Source organism: Solea solea, chromosome 11 (assembly GCF_958295425.1).
Source record: "Solea solea chromosome 11, fSolSol10.1, whole genome shotgun sequence".
NCBI lineage: Eukaryota > Metazoa > Chordata > Actinopteri > Pleuronectiformes > Soleidae > Solea > Solea solea.
Genome location: NC_081144.1, coordinates 14388014 through 14406847, shown reverse-complemented (window position 1 = coordinate 14406847; position 18834 = coordinate 14388014). Strand labels below are relative to the sequence as shown.

Genomic DNA, 18834 nt, shown 5'->3' with positions numbered 1-18834 from the left:
CATTTTCCAACTCACGTTCACTTTAGCCCCAGCTGCCCGCCCACTAGTCCCCCACTGTGTCTGTGCCCCCCCCCCCCCCCCCCCCACTGTATCTTGACTCCCTTGGCTGCATCGTCTTTGGTCTGGTTTGCTCCAATTGGTGGAAGGGGATGATTGAGGGCTAAGGATGGATGGCAGCAATAGGCTGACAAACTGTTGATCTCCCATTGAGTTGTCTTGGCCGGGCTGGTGGCAAGCCATATCTTGATTTAGAGCAAAGTTAACTTACTGCAACTTTTTTTTTTTTTTTTTACAAGCCTGTAATACACTCGCATTGTATGCCTTTTTTTTTTATAATGTGAAAAACCCTTTAAGGCCATTTTTATATCCAGGGTCACTATAAGCATCTGGCATGTATGTCACTCGCTGTGATTGCACGTCACTAAAATGTGTTTATAAAATACACAGGTGTCATTTCGTTTTTTTACTGCATGTCATAGTGGTATCAGTATCAAAAAACATTTTCCATGAAACATTGCCAGAGTATGGCAATGAGACACTGATGCCCTTTAATCTAAATTTCTATCTATAAAATAACAGCTATATCAAGACTGACTTGGGCCATGTTTTACAAGCCATCTTAGATTTGCCTCACAGAGAGCTTCCCGTGCTCAGGCCAGTGAGTTGTTTTCACAGTTTCCAACACATTAATCACTAACCAAATAAAAACTATTAGGTATATAGCTATATATAATATAGAGCTATTTCTGAAAGCCTGCAAACTTAAGATGAAAAGTGCCTGAAGTACAAGAGTATATCACAATGCTGAGTTTTAGTGCACACGGCGTTCCCTTTAAATTTTTCCCAGACTTTCATTGTTTAGCCATTTGAGACAGACACTGGGAGAGTTTCACATGATTTTAGCCATGATTTGATTTGGTTCTTTAAAGGGTGATGTCAGCACAATGGGAGATGAGCCTGTAAATCCACTACATTCACTCAAAATGCCCAGATGAGATAATCATTGGTGACATCTACGAAAACACTTATTATATTTGCTCATCGCCCGGCTGAAGCTGTTAAAACTCATCAGCATGATTCCCATTTTTTTTCTCTGGGAAAGAGGAAAAAGAAAATGTGCTCAACTTATAGTCAAAACTGTCACTGCCCCCCTTTTTAAAGGGACAGTGCAACATTGTTGTGGCTGCGTGTAGAGTTTATAAATGGAAAAAGACTGGGCAGAGGCATATCGGGTGTCTATTCAATACTCATTTTGTTTGCACCCAATACTAATTAAATAAAACATGCACAACTTTTTTAATTGGTTTCACACAGATCAACAGTTTCAGGGAAGTTGAACAAGTATAATTTATATCTATCGTTGTTATACATACATTCTTCATCAATAAGCACTAACAGCAGTTCTTACAGACTACAAGCTGTCAATGGCGACCGTGCGTCCCTTAACTTGCCCACACAATTTGAAAGGGCTCGCGGCTGACAAGGCAGCAGAGGAGATAAGAAATGGATCAACCTGAGCCTTTCTCATAGCTTAATTTATTTTAAATCCAAGCCCTATTTACACACTGCACACCGTCAGGCCTTGTCAGCTCTAACTAGCATTGAGATATTTAAAACCATTAATGCTGTACAGCGGCCGCTTGAGCATGTATGACACAAGCTGTGGCTGCGTGAAACACAGGCAGATCTCTTACGGCCACAGCTTCCACTTCCACACGGCGAGAAATGAAAAAGAAAAAAAAAAAAAAAGCAACAGACACTATATATACACCAAAAAAAAAAGAATATATATATATAATACTTTCAGACCCTGTTTATGAGATGTGAGAACAAAGCAAGGTAAAGACACTTCAGCAACGAGCAATAGAAGGAAAAAAAGGTGCTATATTTTTTCATCTAGTGAATGCACACGCCGGACTCGGTGTATCTTTAGTGCAAGGGCTGGTCCCATAGAGGCAGGGGTCAGGATATGAAACACACCATCTATGTGCCTCCCGACAGGATATCCTCATGGATCAGCAGTGGTAGCCATTTTGACCCGCCCCATTATTAAAGAGGCTAATCTGTTCAACATGTCAATGTTAGCACTTTTAGCTGCGATTAATAAAAGAAGACCCCAAGAGTGCTGTGTGTGCTATATCAGTGCCTCAGGTTGTTTCCATTTTGTTTTTATTTTTAGTAGATTTTGGTGTTTAGTAATTCAACAGTCCTTTTTCATCTATTAACGTAAACAGTGTAAATGATTAACTTTGTTAAAAGAATTATAATCTGCCCTGAATTGTAGCTTTGTGTGTGTGTGTGTGTGTTTTTTTTTCTTCCTTTTCTGCCACTGGCAAAGACTCACTATGGCATTGCAGATATCATTAAAGTAAATGTAAGTTTATGTTTTATAGATGCAGAACAATAAGCACGTGATGTCTGACTTTTGTGGCCATTTATGTGACGCTTAAAACGTATGGCCCACTAGCTTTCACAGACTGCTAGTAATGGAAACGCTCCCTAACAGACTTGCTTTCCCAGTGCCTAGTGCTGTGTCTTAATTTGTAATCTAGTCAAACCAATTGTCCGCTAGCTAAAAAGGTCACAGAGACAATAGACTGTGTAGCCTTCTGCAATGTAGAGAAAGCCCAGGGTGTCTTTTGTAGCTTTTTAACCAAAGATGTAATTAAGTCACCTTCATCTTCAGGGGTGAGAAGGGCACTGGCGAGACACGGCTGGGAACACGAGAGAAACTTCACACCGCTGGAAACAGAAGTGAGATGCACACTAATATAGCGCATTTGGTTAGAGGTAAAAAAGCACCTGTCTCTGCAGCAACATACCACAACGGAGGACATCTGTTGAGTTTACCTGTTCTTATAGCCGGCATATGATTTTCATAAAGTGTGACCGATGACTGTGTGTGAAGAAAGCTTGTTGAGGAAAACTAAGTGATGCAAAGCAACACAGGAGAGGCAGAGGGGGGGACTTAAAGGACGTGATTTATCTGGGCTTGATTGCATGTTAATCGAGGTTACGTGTATTAAGTGGAATCTAATTGGAACAGACACTGGCAGTCTGACAGATCGACATGATGCAGATGGATTGAGGGGGAGAGAAGGGGGAGGGAGGGAGGGTGGGAGACAGAGAAAGGAAGTGAATATGAGAGAGAGAGACAGATACTGCAGTCGGGGGGGAGGAAGAGCAGAGGTAAAAACACACACACACATTTTAGCGATACTACTACATGGTCAAATTGAAAGTATTGTGCAATGTATGCAAAGTATGAGAATAAAACCACCAGGGCCCTCAACGCTGTGGAATCACAAGAGAGAAAATGAGCACTCTCTGTCTTTAGGTTCGTCTCACGTGCGTCTCATGATTGGCGGCTGATGAGACATGTAACCCTCCTAGAGGAGGACACACACGGGTGAGATTGTGAGTGACACGGCACATCATCGGAGTTTGCCCTCCCCCCAACATTCATTTCAGCTTTATTGGAAATGAGGGGCAAAAAAACAAACAAAAAAACCCCAAAAAACAACAACTTCGCAACAAAAAAAGAAAAGAAAACGTGTGGTAAAGAGGCAGAGTGACAGCTGCTGGAAAATTTCTCACCTCAACGAAGGGACAAGCAACTGTTCCACGGATCCATCTGACTCTGTTCCTCCTGACAGGCAACAACTGTTTCGAAGGCCCTCTCTGTTCCCCAAATCTGAAGTATTTAGCTAGTGAGCTGAATGACCCTTTCAAATGTTACCAGAGTAATAGACCATAAAAGATGGCCACCTGTTAAGGCCAAGCAACTGCTAACTCATATCTCACAGACTCGATGAACAAATAAGGAGAACATAGTTTGGAGAAAATATTGAGAGACTGAAATAGTGGTGCATGTAGATGGTTTGTATTGTAATGTTTCTCTGAATTGGTCAGTGTGGCTATTGTTGGTATGGGGGGGGGGGGGGGGGGATACAAAGTGTGAGTGACAAGAACAGCCTCAAAGCAGCGCATAGCCCAGGAGCAAAAAAAAAACCCCACTCACAGTGCCATTATCTAAATCTGGGTTAAAAATAACGGTGGTTCCCAAATGAAGGAGTCACTTGTGCTGATAGCTGACCCAAATGAGGAGTGGCAATGGCAAATGAATTTTCAAAGGTGTTAAAAAAAAAAAAAAAAGAAGAAGAATTGTGTGTGTGTGTGTGTGAATTGTGTACAAGACAGAAAGAGAAAGCTTTTCAAAAAAAGAGAAAGTAACCAAGAGAAGAACTAGAGGCATAATTTAAGGGTGGCATTGCACTTTATTCATCAACACAAATTGCCCAAATTTTTACCGACATGATCTCGTCACAGCACAGAGACAGAGGAGTTGCTTCGGTCATCCGTTGATTTGATCCATTATGACTGTTACACTAATGGAATTAATAAGGACCAAATTGCTATTTTGAAACACAGAAAATTCATCCTTTTTGTTTGGCTAACCTTCTTGCATGTGTATTTGTGTGTGTGTGTGTGTGTTCAAGTGTGTCAGTGCCCCTGTCATATAATGGCTATAATTCCCCTGTATTTGCCAGGTTTGGTGTACAATGTCACTGTATTGCAAAGTTTCCCCCCGTGCTTTAAAAACAACGAAATGAGCTTTGAAATTCGACTCCCTGCTTTTTCCGTCTACAATGGCGTATTCACCAACTGGCTCTAATAAAATACCCTGAAGATCATTTTACACTATCACTATACATTTAGAGGACAACAACCTAACGTATACCCATTCAGTATTAGAACGGGGGAAAAAAACCTACTATAACTGTAAGTGCGTATCAAATGTACTCGATCTCTCTTAGAGAGATATCCAGAAGTTATTTAAAAGATGTCTGTTAACAAAAACGAGGCACTGAATTGTATTTTAAATTTACGACAAACCTATAATAGCAGCTCAGTGAATGTGTCCGAGAGTTTCCTGTATATTTGTGCTGAATGTGGTTGTGTGTGTGTGTGTGTGTGTGTGTGTGTTCAGCCCCCCTCAACAGCCTCTAACATTGAGAGGAATGACACTCTGTGATCAAGGACATGAATTGCTCATTGATTTTTAGGGGCCAGCTTAACTATCCATTCCAATTGATTTTTAGCTTTGCTGGGTGTGCGAGTTATGGGAGTTTTAATGTATCATCTGTATGTGTACTCATCACCCTCTGCGAGAGGATTTACAATAGTCGGAGGAAAATGAATATACAACAGCATGTGCAAATGTAAAGAGGGATATTGTCCTTTCCTGTTGTCTTGTTTTATATTTTAAACACCTGAATTCTTCTTTTCTTTTCCCCTAAATAGGTTACATATGATGAGTTTAATATACTTAAGGTATTAACTTGGGTATTTATATATTTAGAGGAAACCGTTGCGTATGATACACTCATAAAAAATAAAAACAATGCATATGATTGAGCTGTAATCGCCTTCAATACAAGGCAGTGTTGTTTTTGTGTTGCATTTCAGCTCAAACTAAGGTTATAAGAGCCATTAACAGATATACCACTGATATACTGCTTTACCACAAACCCCCATAATGAAAAAAAAAAAAAAAAAGAAGCAGTAAGAAGAAGAATATTTCTGAATAATATTTTTTTGTTTTACAAAACCCACCAAATAGTCGTGTGTTTTCAGGTTGCCATAAAAACTCACATTACCCCAAAATTAACAATTAATATGAACTATTAATAATCAATGGTTTAATGATGTAAGAGACAAAGTCAGAGCAATGTGATCCAAAAGGCAGTCTAAAGTCATCTGTCAGGTAGAAAGTCATTAAAATAGGGGCTCATTTTCCTGCACCGAGCTTAGGTTTCACTGAGACAGGGATACATTTCTATTCTTCAGCAAAAGGCTGCGCTCTCATATGATATCATCTCCTCTGGAACATTGCTCTCAATGGCTTGTCTTTTTTGTCTTTTGTATTTTTCGCCAATTTTAATTCCCCTTTATTTTCCAGAGGGTTTGGGTGAAAGCTGTCTTCCATGAGAGGTAACTGCCTTTTGTTCAGTGAATAGGACTGCATAAAGCACACTTTACTCCATCCTTTAAAAAAAAAAAACAAGTCTGCTTAATTAATGTTTTACAAGTGCTGCTGTATTCTTAGTTTAAAAAAAAAAAGCCTCTATCAAAGCCGGCAGGTTCAGATTACGTTCGCTAATTGAAATTCTGAATTTCTAAGCCAATTTTCTTTCTTTTTTTTTTTCCTGCTCCCGCTCTTTCTTTCTTTCTACACACACAATAAACCCGAGCGTTTTGTAGTCCACAAATGACATCAAATCATCTAAGTAATATGGGCTTTTCTTTTTTCCTGTATTCTCATGTTCTGCTAGTGGGTTCATGAGACAGCTTAATAAAGCAGTAAATGCTTGGGGAAGCCTGCGAGCCTACTGTGTGTGCATCTGCATGTGTCTGTGTGTGTGTGTGCGTGTGTGTGTGCACAGGCACGTCTGGGCCTGCGTGTGCGCGCTTGCTCTCATGTTTTACCTCCACCAGGGACCTCAAAGCAGAAGGCAAAGCCTGGTTCCTCACTCAAGTAGAAATTTTTTTCCCAAAGAACAAAAGTGCATCAACTAATACCGAAACCAAAGCCAAAACTAAGGCACTTATCTCCCAGGTAGGCGTTGATAGAGCCCATATTAATGCAGTCTGAGTTAAATGAGCAAAGCATAATTCACAGGTTATATGTGCATTAGGTCCTAGAGAAAGGCAGGGCTGTGTGAACAGCTGCAGGTGTGGAGGCAGAGAGGCTGAGGCCCAGTTTGGGCAACCATCACAGGCACGAAATGGCACAAAAGAGGAAATACAGGTTTCTACGCGCCGATGACAATGACGTTAGATGTACAACTGATTGATCAAGAGCTCAGCTCGCACTCTGCGTATGTACATGTTTGTTTTCTAGACCTTTTCCTGCTGTCGTTATTTATCTGGGTAGGTAGTTTTAGTGGACAATTACATACATTACGGATAACCTTTGCTCCGAGTTAATCATTGCAGAGAAAGAAAGTGACTGTATCCTGGCTTTTTCTTTCATATTTACCCAAACTCACTCTGTGCAAAGGGGTATTATTTTATTGGCTTGTTTTGCAAGCGTTATAACTTTGCATTCTTCCCCCAAGGTCAGTTGTTAGTGCGCCACGAGGGATATTTACTCATGGGCCTTTTCAGGTCAGTTCCATTGTATTTACATCAAATAATTTTTGATAAGGGATGTAAAAGACCAGTAAACCCGACATCATAAACAGGAGAGGTGTAGCTGAAATAAGGACAAAAGATCAACGGCAAAAAAAACGTCTTATCTCAGACACGTTGATATTTTTGACTCAACTCTTCGAACTCCCTCCCACTCAACAAACCCCCACCTTTCTGCTTCTCTCTCCACAGAGCTGAGTAGGAGCGTGGACTTGTTAGATTTAGTCCAATGGCTTCCCAGTGCGGGCAGCGAGCGAGCTCTTGTTTCATAGAGAAGTATCTCCCCTGTTATCTCCCCAGCACTATAATCACTTAACAAAGACCTGGGCATTCGCACAAATTAAAACATCAATAATGCATAAGTGCTTTTCAGTTTTGAGCTATAGTGTCCCTGTATTGGGCTGAAATACCCCCCTCTACCAGTGGAAGAAGTCTTGCTTGCCATTTTCTGTCCCACAAGTGACTGAAAGAAGCCACGACTGTGCTTGGAGCAACAACCCCCCCCCCCCTTCTTCTAAAGCTGAGGCTAAAGCTGCGGTGAACATTTGGGATCTGCTTTGGTGACGGGACAAAATGGCTGGGCTGAGTGGGATGCGGAAGTTGTTTTAAAGCAGGAGGTGGTAAGTGGTGGTGGTGCATCAATGCAAACAGGCAACACCCTTGAGTGGCGCAGCGTGGCATCCCTCCATAAACAACACCACCGCCGTGTCCCCAACATTTACGATTTTGTGGTGAGAATGGCAACGCAGGCCTGATTTCACTCCAAGCGTGCATGTTTGCCCTATCGTTACAAGGCTAAATCCGCCCGACCTACTCTCTTATTTTCCCAGATGAAAACACCAGACATTTTATATGGTTGTCAGTTGTGCTTTGCCTAAAACAAGTCATATGAGAACATTACACTTGGAAGAGGAAGGACAGGGCGGGTGCACCATGGGAACCAAACTTAGTGACACTTTGAAACCAAGCTACTGTTTAATTTAAGAGGAAAAAAAAAAAAAAAACTCATTCATATTTATCACTGCAGTTGTGAATAGGAACTATTTTGCGCTGACTACGGAGGAGTTAAGTATTATTATTGGACTTGTAAATCCATGAACCAGCACTGTTCCAACACCAATAGAGGACAAGCCATCCTATACAGATGGCCTCAAGGACAATTAGCAGTAATGATTGGTTGCCACATAAATGAGGAAAATTCTATTTGCTACTGCACTTGCTGATGATCACAGACCAAACGCCTCTGACAATAATAAAGATGGCCGTTTTAAACTCGCGCAGTACACCGGGAGAACATATCTAAAGTACATTTACGTCTATATTTTAAATCAGGAAACTGGAATAAGGAATAAAGGATGGTTGAGCTCTAAATGTTACACAAATGCCATATTATCACGGAGAATAAAGAGATGAGACAACTAGCACAGTGATCTAAAATATTATCTCTTCAATCATATCCTTTTCCCCAGATATCTTCATCCCCCCCCCCCCCCTCCCTTCTCTGTCAGTTAGTCTGGCAAACAATCCCCTTGTTAGCAAACTGTTAAGACAGCCGCTTGGTACACAAATTGCGCTCGACCAAGCGAATTTGTTTTGCAAGGGTGACCTGTTTAATCATCTCATTTTCTTTGGCGGACATTTATTCATCTGGTTTCCACGGTTACAGAGAACATTAAGGGGCTACAGTAATAAGGCTGGAGAGTCAAACAGGTAATAAAAAAATTAACGCCATTTTCCAGCAGCCGAGGACAGTGGGTGAAATGAATCAAGGGAGAGGGAAGGGAAGCAGCGGGGGGAGCGGGAAGGTGGGGTGTGGGGGGCTCCAATATTGTCCAAACAATAAGCCTTAGTGGTTATTTTACTCTGTAGATCAGGTGGTGCTGTTATGGACATGACACTTTGGGCACAGAGCAGGAGAGATAAAGCTTTTAAAGTGGCCCTGCTCCTTTTTTATTGTCATTTAGCGATTACATATCAGAACAATTAAAAGTTAGCCTGAGATATCTATTAACTTTGCTCTTTTTTTATTTCTCCTGTGCTTTAGAAGGAAAACAATGTGCACCCCTGGCACTGCAACGTGTCAATAACATGCACAGGACAACATGACATTTAGAAGCCCTGGTGAGAAATGTTTCGTAGTCCTCCCAAGTTGAATCATGTTTTCTAATATTGTCTTTTGAACAGGCGATCAACGGCAGACAGAAACAAAAGAGAATAACCTTGGAGAGCATGGAGATCATCTCGTACATGCTTAGAAACAGTGATCTATGCACCATTGGAGAGTTCAACTTCCTGCCAAATATAGAAAATTCCGGCACATTACAGAGAACAGGTGCTGAGGGCCCATATAAAGTGACAAAGCTGAAGAGCTGGGTTACAGCTCAAAGCCAAATAAGGCAGTGAGACACATTGTACCCAGGCACAAAACAACCTCCTATAATGTGATTTTTTTTAACTGCCTCAGATTCCCCCCCAAACTGTGTTTCTTACATTAAGACAAAATTCAGGTTTATTTTTCCATTTTAATAACCGAACAAGAAAATACAAGCAACAAATTTTATGTATTACTCATTTCTCCACTCCTTCCAAAAGTATTTCTAATTGACAGCAGGGCTTTGGCACTCCTAAAATATGCACAAATGTTCTCAACCTAACCCTTAATCATTTAAATGTTCTGGTTTAACCTGTATTTGGGCATTTTATGACTCTGCCAACACCTGGCCCCCACCCATGTAAAAAAAAAGAACAAATTGAATTCTTTCTTTGTTTGCTGTCGTGCTGCTTGTATTTGTTCCGGAGGTGGCTTCGGTGTGACTGAGGTCGAAGAGAGGGAAACAAAACTGATGGCATACGTGTCTCAGGGGAGGGAGGAAAAAAAAGAGATGCCTCTCTTTCTCTCCCTCTCTCTCACACACACACACACACACGCCTACACAACAAATGTAGGATACACACTCTAACATCAGACGCATACCACTTGCGTGTCACACGGATCGCTCTCCCCTCCTCGCCCCTTTGACAGAGGCAGGAGCCCAGAGAAACAAACGCCCGTCATACACACGGGGGTGAAATCCCAGAAAGAGGGAAGCAAGAGAAGAAAATGGCTAAGCTGTGGCTCGGGGACTGCCAACTGTTCTGCTAACAGCCTCTTAACAGGTGTGGGCCCTAGAACCATGTAATCCTATCAAGTTACCAAGTAAAAAAAAAAAAAAAATCAGACAAACTGCAAACTGTTGGGCTCTTTGCCTGCAGCCCCCTCTCTACACTCTCTTTCTCTATCTTTCTTCCCCTCTTTCTGTCTCTGTTGGCAGTGACAGAAATGAACAGCTGGGCTTCAGATTTATCATGTACAGACAGTAATTATTGCTGGTGCTGCCTGCTACTGACCCAAGTGAATAGAAAGTCACATGAAAAAACACACGGCAGAGGGGGATCTGAAGTTGAGGGGTGTGGGACTGTAGGCTGCGTGTGTGTGTGAGACACAGAAGAGAGAGGAGGGCAGTGTTTAAACGTCACTATGTTCCTGTTTGCAGTCAATTACAGAACGAGGACAGGGGTATTGGCTCTGTAACTCGCCAGAGCAAACACTTTCTCGCTGAAGGTGACAGAAAAAAGAGGTTCCTTGTTTGTTTGCGTCTTTTTTTTTTTTCTTTTTTCTTCCCTCCTATCGAGAATAACGCAGAGACAGTAAAGCAGGCGCTGGATTCCTGTCAAAGAAAAGGTGACCGAGAAGTGAAACTGAGGGCAGTGTGCTCAACACTGTAAAACGGTGTTCAAGTCAGACTGCTGATTCCTCTCTCAGCGCCTCCTTGAGTCATCTTCTAAGTTTTCTTTGTTATCTTGTATTAATGATTCACTAAAATCACTAAGAATTATTGATTGATTAAAAAAAAAAACAAGAAAAAAAGCCACGGTTGCTGGACCACACAAAGTGTTTCCGTCATTATCTCAACCGAGTCTGACCCCACCTGCCGTATTTGTTCCACAGATAAGAGGGTCAGGAGATAAACTAACACTTTATTACCAGTGTCAATCACTGTCCTTGTCATGAAATAACCCCACATCTGCTGCTGATGTGTCCTTATATACACGTGCAGTTGTACAAATGTTGTGCTCTGTCACATTCCATATCCTCGAACCTAAGTACGGGCTGGTTCACACCTTAAAGACCCACTGCCACATTTAAAAGGATTAGTCACCACATTTTGTGCTGGCTTAATCTCTCTTTCAGCTGGCCTAATAAGAGCGCTTCGATAAGCAAAGCATGCAAATTCATTCATGGCCAGTGGAGACCATCCTTTCAGACAAACACGCCAAAGTTTTCCACTCTGCTAATTGCCTCTTCATTTCCCCATTTTCCCCTCTTATATGGCATATCAATGACTAGAGATTATTATTCTCCCCTACTTTGCATGAAATTATAATGTCATGTACAGATTAGGAAATAGAGCCAGAAAGAAAAAAGTTACTGGAAAGCTTCGCTTTTGACTCCGCACACCCCGAATACATGACACGGCACAATCATCAGGGAGATTAAAAGCAGGATTTCTTCACAGCAGGTGTGCACGATTAAGGAAAAAAATTCTAAAATATATATTTTTCTTATTCCTTATAATTTATAATGAATTGCTACCATTCTAAAAAACAAAACAAAAAAAAGACGTATCATTAAAATCTCTCGTGTCCATATCCTTTATATTTAGTGCAGCAGTTTAACAAACATGCATTATCTGCGATACTAAAACTTGACTTGTTATATTTTAGATGATAAAGACAATGAAGACCCAAGGTGCAACCTGTTTATCATTCTGGAATATTTCTTCACAGAGTATTAATTAGGCCATTACTCCAGATTGGTGACGGGGAGCTTTGAGGTTTTAATTAGGTGCTGGCCACTGCATGAGTGCACAGGAGTGAAGAAAAGAGGTGGTGATGCCACTTGCCATGCTCCTGGTCCATATCAAGTAGCCCTGAATACTTTGGCTACTGCGGCAAAGATGCACGGCAGCCCATGTGCATCTTGAGTTTATTTGATCGTTTGATCTCGGATGTTTCCCCTTTCTGCCGCGAAGAAAAAGAAGGGCAGTTGGTGTGATTTGGGTATTAAAAGACGGGGGTTAGGGTAATTACGGTGTTGGGTGGCTTGTGTCTGATGACTGAGCACATGCTCAATCCGGACTCAGCTGTCCCTCTCTTTCTGTCTCTACCCCCTGTCTCACTCGCACACACACACACACACACACCTCCCTCCCCTTGTCTACTGTCTATGTCCCCCCTTCTCTCCCTCTGCCACTCTGCTAAATCCAGGCATAACACACACAGCCCTCGCGCAACATCAATCAAATACTGAGAGCGGACCATAAAACTACACAAACATATACGCTGCCATTAACTACTGTATTTGACACTTTTTTAAATTGTCCTGCTCTGACGTAGCGGCAAAATAAGAAAACTAAATTTATAGAAAGGAAAGGAATTTAGGCAGGAGGAATAAAAAAGAAAGGAAACACTACAGAGGTGCACATTTAAATATAAATTAAAATGTTGAAATGCAACATCTGTTTCTTGATATTTAAAAAAAAAAAAAAGAAAGGGCAAAAAAAAGCTAAATAAAAACCTTTTAAAAAAGGGGGCAAATTTTCAACACGTCAACACTGACGTGCAAATCTGTCAGTACATTCGGATGCATGTGGGTGATGACAAAAATCACATATTTCGGCTTTATTTGGACAAATAAATTATGAGAACGTGAGCGTTCTTCCTCGGTTGACAAGGCGACACTAATCACCTCGTTGCTGAGAAGCACTCTTCCCTGACAAGGCTCCTTAGAATACAAGGATCCCCCAGGAGAAATCGGCATGAAAGAGGTTAAAGACAATGACTCACATTTTTTTCCCCCTCCAAATGTCTCCCTGTTAAATTTATTTCAAAACTCTGTTAATCTGCTGTACACAACATTCCCATTAGCATAGTCCAGCCCCCTAATAAAAATTCCGGCTAGTTTAATTAAAAAATGTAAATTTACTGTCATCCAAGGAGCAGCAGAAATAGGAGTGCAACAGCATATTTTATTGCTTAAGACATCAAATTGATTCAGGTTATTGCTAAATTGTGATAAAAGGTTATTGAGGGCCTTCAGACCTGGGCTTGTTTTTCTCCCTCATTTCATTCTGGTTTTGTGGAAGGCCGTAAAAGTTGGAGAGGGCCACAAAGGGTTAATGAGACAACTCAGTGAGGGAGAAGGCAATCAACATTATGACTCATATGAGGGGAGAAAAACATTTTCCAGGCTGACGAAAAGTTTTAAATTAAGGTGTGTCACGATAACAGTCGTATTTGTCTGTTGTTATTTTAAAGCATAACACGGGACACCTTCAATAACCAGACAAAATAACTGAGCCCTGATGCCTGTCTCTCTCTGTCTGTCGTATGTGTTTGTGAAACCCTGTGGTCATAGTGGTTTACTACACAGTCTCTTAGCATTTCTTATTTAATAAAACAAAAAAAAAGCATCCTCTGATTAGATTTTTTTTTTTTTTAATTAACAGTGCCATATACATGTTAAAGAGCAGACAAGTCTATGTAGTGTCAGGAATAGTCAACGGCGAGATTATACAGCCAGAGAAAACACATAATTGTTAAGGGGATTCAAATAATTGGCATATAAACATATTAAAAATAACAGCCTGGAGCAAACTCTACCCTTGACTTTAGTTTGAATTACATACCTTTTTATAAAAAAAATATATGGAAAAATATAAAAAATAAAATAGAATAATTCTGGATATTAATATTTTGGGTCTATTTTCTGTAATTTAACACAATTTTTGTAGCGTGTATAAAATTCTGCTTGTATTCAAAAGTGTTCCTGCACACCAAATACTTTATCATGCACACATTCAAAATAAAGCATTTCAAAAAATATATGGCAAACATTTATCACAGTAAAGGGGGGGAATACGTATAATGTTGCAGTTCACTTATATAGAGTCATTCTAATTATATATGGTGCAAATAAGGAAACACACTATTAACATAGACACACACAAGTGTAGAGGTGAGACGGCACTCAGCGTGTGGAAACACAAAATGCATGCATGCAAACGTAGTGCACACAGACAGAAATAAGAACGCATGGCTGTAAAATATGACTTGTTTAAAAAAAATAAATAATAATAATAAAAAAAAACGTGCATGCAAACCCTTCTAATGACATGTGAGGTGTCGAGGAGAGCGACGCTGGCAAGTGTGAGGCGTAGTCGAGTAACACTAGACAAGTTTATCCTCCCCAAAACTATACGCACAGAACGACAGTTACAGGTCTAATAAATTTTAGAACAAGCTCCACGAGTGCATTTGCAGAAAATTACTGTTCACTGGAAACTTCACTGAACATCCTAAATAAATATCATTTTCTCAATTTCCCCTATAACATGTGATGCATTTAAGGGCTCTGGACATTTAATGATAAAAATAATACGTAAGCGTTCACATAAATGTGCACTGTATAAGAACACTAATTAGAGGTGCCCGCAAAGACACTAACAATGATGTTAATTCCTGGCACCTTTACATGTGAAACAACATAAGCAACACAACAGTTTGTTTGCTTTGTCCCCTTGGCAACAAACCCTTAGGCCATTCAGTGTGCCCTAATGGCACTGCAAGTGCCTCTGTGGGCAAAACCAATACCTGTATTTCTACACTTCTGGCTTTTTTTAAAGAAAAAAACAAAACAAAAAAGAAACATGTCATAAATACATGAACTAAATAAAAACAGAGGGGAAATGGACAAAGACAAAACAAACAAACAAACAAAAAAAAAAGCCTAACACAGAGTTTATGCTGTTCTCATGTCCTAGAAGAGAAATGCACTTTGACAAGAGAAAATGAAACTGTGCTCTGTGAACTTTCCTCACATGTGTACTGTGTGTAACACAGTGTCATGACTCGAGTGCTCGAGAAATCCTATTTGATATTGCAGTCACCTTTAGGCACTGTCAAAGAGCTATTAATAAGGGTGTCGCAACACTTTGGTCCACATACACACTGGCACATAGTTAAATCATGAACAACTTCCCCTCTGAGTATATTTAGTCAAAGATGAAGGCACACCTTAAACTATCAGCTAATAAAAACATATCTGGCAAAGACAGAGGAGAAGAGCACTCACCATATTCAGCGAAGTCGAAGTTAAATCCTCTCAGACATGTAACTTTCATAATATTACTCAACTCTGTCAGAAAGTCATTCAAACGTTGGTTGGTGGAGAGGGAAATAAAGCAGAAAAGTAACTTGATAAAAAAAAAAAGGGCTTCCTTCAATCATGCACTAAACTCCTTGACATGTAATCTGTCAATAGTTTGTTGCTGAGATAATGCCGGCTGCCACGAGCGGATTTGATTGGCAGCTTAGGGTCTGGCCCCTCCTTCTTGTGGTTTTGACGGGGGTAGGTGAAAGAAAATGTAGCCTCCCCCTTCCCTCCTCTCTCTCTCTCTCTCTCTCTATCTCTCTCTCTCTCTCTCCCTGTTTCTCTGTGCCGCTCCTGCGCTGTCTCTCTCTCTCTCGCTCTCTCTTTCTCTCTCTCTCTCCGGCTCACTCGCTCGCTCGCTGCTCTGCTCCTGTAGACACACACACACGCACAGACCAAGCTGTTGGTGATGTTTTCTGAATAGGCTGATAGGAAATTATGGCAGAGGAGTCGAGGCAGTTTTTTCTCCCTCCCTCAGTGGGCTGGCCTTTTCCATCTTTGTGGTCTTCTAGCCTTTCAACTCTCTTGGGGTGGAGCCTCCACTGCCTCTATTCAAATGAGGGTAAAGCACAACACTTTGACAAAAATGATAAATGAAAGGGTTTCGCGGGGGAAAGGATTACACGTTTATGAAAATATATTAGTAGTAGGTGAAATAGAGTGTGACTGACTGTAAAAGCTGATTTTAAAATATTGACACTTTGGTAGTGGAGGGTAATTTAACAAGCAAGTCACCAAACTATTAAATGATCCGAGTGCAATACAAAAAAAAAGACACGATAGACATTCTTGTTCTTCTTTTCAAAATATTTCACTGAAACAGTCCAACCACCTCTTTGACTTCTCTCACAAAACAGGGATCCTCTCCATTTCAGTGCCGTCCAGTGTACTTTCTTTTCCTTTCTCCCTCAAAGCGCACTCTTTCTCCTCCCCTCCCTCTGATAAGCTATCAGTTTTCATTGTAATTTCAGGTGAAATGATAAACGACAGCCGTTACCAGGTGACAATGAATACTTTATAAGACAAACCCCTTATTTGCCTGGCAGTTTCTTCCGCAGTGGCATGCAAAGTGCCTGTGGACCATTTGTACGTGTACTGCCCAAACGCTGTAAACATGACTCTGTATCAAGAATGTGGAATTTGCAAAGTGACACAGCAAAGGTCCAAACTTTGAAAGGTCACTGGACATATTTCTGTTTTATTTTGAATAAAGGTGGTGTGTGTGTACGTGTGTGTGTGTGCGCGCGTGTGTGTGTAACTAGCATTTAATGGTTATTGAAAAGAGGAAATGAACAACTTTATGGCTGTGAACCATAATACAATGATACATAGTCCTGGCTTCAGTTCCTGAGTGCTGTCAGCAAAGTCCAAAGTATGTGCATAAAACAGGTTTTGGTGGATTTTGAAATTATGATGACTCATCCTGTTTAATAATGGAAAAAAACAGCTTTGTCTCCTCCTTCCTAACCCACATAAAGGAAAATGTCCAGAAAAGAATTTCTATCAAAAGCCTCCACCCTCACTCTAAAATTGTATTCTAAATACTACTTCAGTTTTAGTTTTTTTTTCCCTTTGGCCCCACAATTAAACTGCTGTTTTTGCAGAACGCGATCAAATATATTATATAAAATCACATTTTTTTTAATTGGATGAGTGAGACCTGGTAAGTATCATCACTAAGGGTCACTAAAGTCATAGAATACAGTTATGAAAAACCTCTTACTTCCACCCACAGTCATTAGACACCGTGTACAGATTGTTTGAATGTTCTGCTTAAAAATAAAATGATTAAAAAAACATTGACAATGACTGTGGCTGGAAATCACATGTGAAAACCTCTGTCTGGTTGTCTCTGTGAAATGCTTTGTTCCTTACAGCTACAACAATGTCACTGAAAAGGATAACAGAAATGCTGCTGTATCTCCAAACTTCATACTGTGGGACGTTTTGGTTTGACGGCTGAATTATATTCATGTAACACACGAGAGGGAAGGGTTTCTTGTCTATGCATTACAGCCCTCTGGCCCCTGGAGCTGCCATCTTTGGGGGCAAATCCATTACTTTTCAAAGGGAGCTGTGGGGCTTTTCGTTTGATGTGGTCCGAGGGTATTGTGTGGTGCATGCGGGAGAATGTTGAGGGCAAGGTGGAGTGTGTATGCGTGTGAGCGTGAGTGCGCGGCGCCGTGCGCGTGACATGGCAGGGGTACATCAGTCAAAGGGCTGCCGGGCCAGACGTTTGGCTGCCCCTGACAGTGCGCTCCAGGAGGGGCTGGTCTGGTGCAGGGCCCACTCCGAGTCCTCCCCTTCCCAGGACAAAAGCTAGGGCCCAGTTGAAAGATGTGAATTCAGTGGCTTTTGTGCCCAAAGCCCAGAGACATGCCGAGTGAGAAATCTGACCTTTGCCGAGAGTCAGATTGTGTTTTTGAACCCCTCTTGCTGTCTCTGGCAGTTTGGGGCAAAGAGTGACTGAGCGAATGAGAGGAGATGGAGTGGGTGATAGTTGGCGTGGGGTGGAGGTCGGTCCTAACTGGTGGAGTGCACAGGTGGGGGGGGGTGTTACACAGACAAGCAGCATTTCTTCAACACTTCTATAGCATCTAACTTGAAACACAACAAATTGAAATAGTTTGTGTTTTCCAGTAGACAACGGATCAAGTTTATTCTTAATATTCACTGTCATGTTGTCGTTAAATTGGCAGGAAATTGAATGTGTAAAAGCTTAATTCTGATGCAGGGACTTTTAAAGCACGATTCAACAAGAGTTCACCCCGGTGTTGTCTGAGGTTGTCTGTGATGCAGGATATTATTCCCTCTCACGTCTGTTTATATTGCATTATATATTTATTTTTAAGCAGAGAAGGGGACCGCATATTAAACTCACACACGCACAAATGTAGTCGGAACGATGGCGGCAGTGATACACCACTTTGTCATGATCGCAATTCTTCAGAATCTCAATCAATGTTCATAATTGTTGTATCGCCACATATACGGATATATACTGTTAAGGCACTATAAAACCAAAACCCACATCTTGAACATAATTGAAAGCAATTAACATAGAGTTTAAACGAGGTGTAAGGTATATATTTGTATGTCAACACGCTGCACTGTCTTTCTTTTATTCGTGCACCGTCTCTGATATTACATGAATTATGATATGGCATGTTGCTTGGTTGCAGTGTGCTGAGAGTAGAGATTCTGCAGATAGAAAAGGCCTATGTTTTAGAGTCATACATTTTTCTTGACACTGCTTTCATCCCCCGGCCGTAATCATCATATCTCCCCCATTGCTCTCCCGGATGCAGACATCCATAATGCAATCTCCCTAATTTTGATCCCTCGCAATCTGGTTTTTAAAAGGGAGGGGAAAAAAAGGGGACATATTT

At 41.0% G+C, this 18834-nt stretch overlaps 1 protein-coding gene across 1 annotated transcript in view; it reads right to left on the bottom strand.

The window, feature by feature from the left end:
* casz1 (castor zinc finger 1) overlaps positions 1–15880 on the bottom strand; it is an 82241-nt gene extending 66361 nt beyond the window's left edge. Inside the window, exon 1 of the mRNA XM_058642195.1 lies at positions 15368–15880. Coding sequence (XP_058498178.1) covers positions 15368–15416 — 49 coding nt within the window. The 5' untranslated portion in view covers positions 15417–15880. The remainder of the gene's footprint in view (positions 1–15367) is intronic.
* Between the last annotated feature and the right edge of the window lie 2954 nt (positions 15881–18834).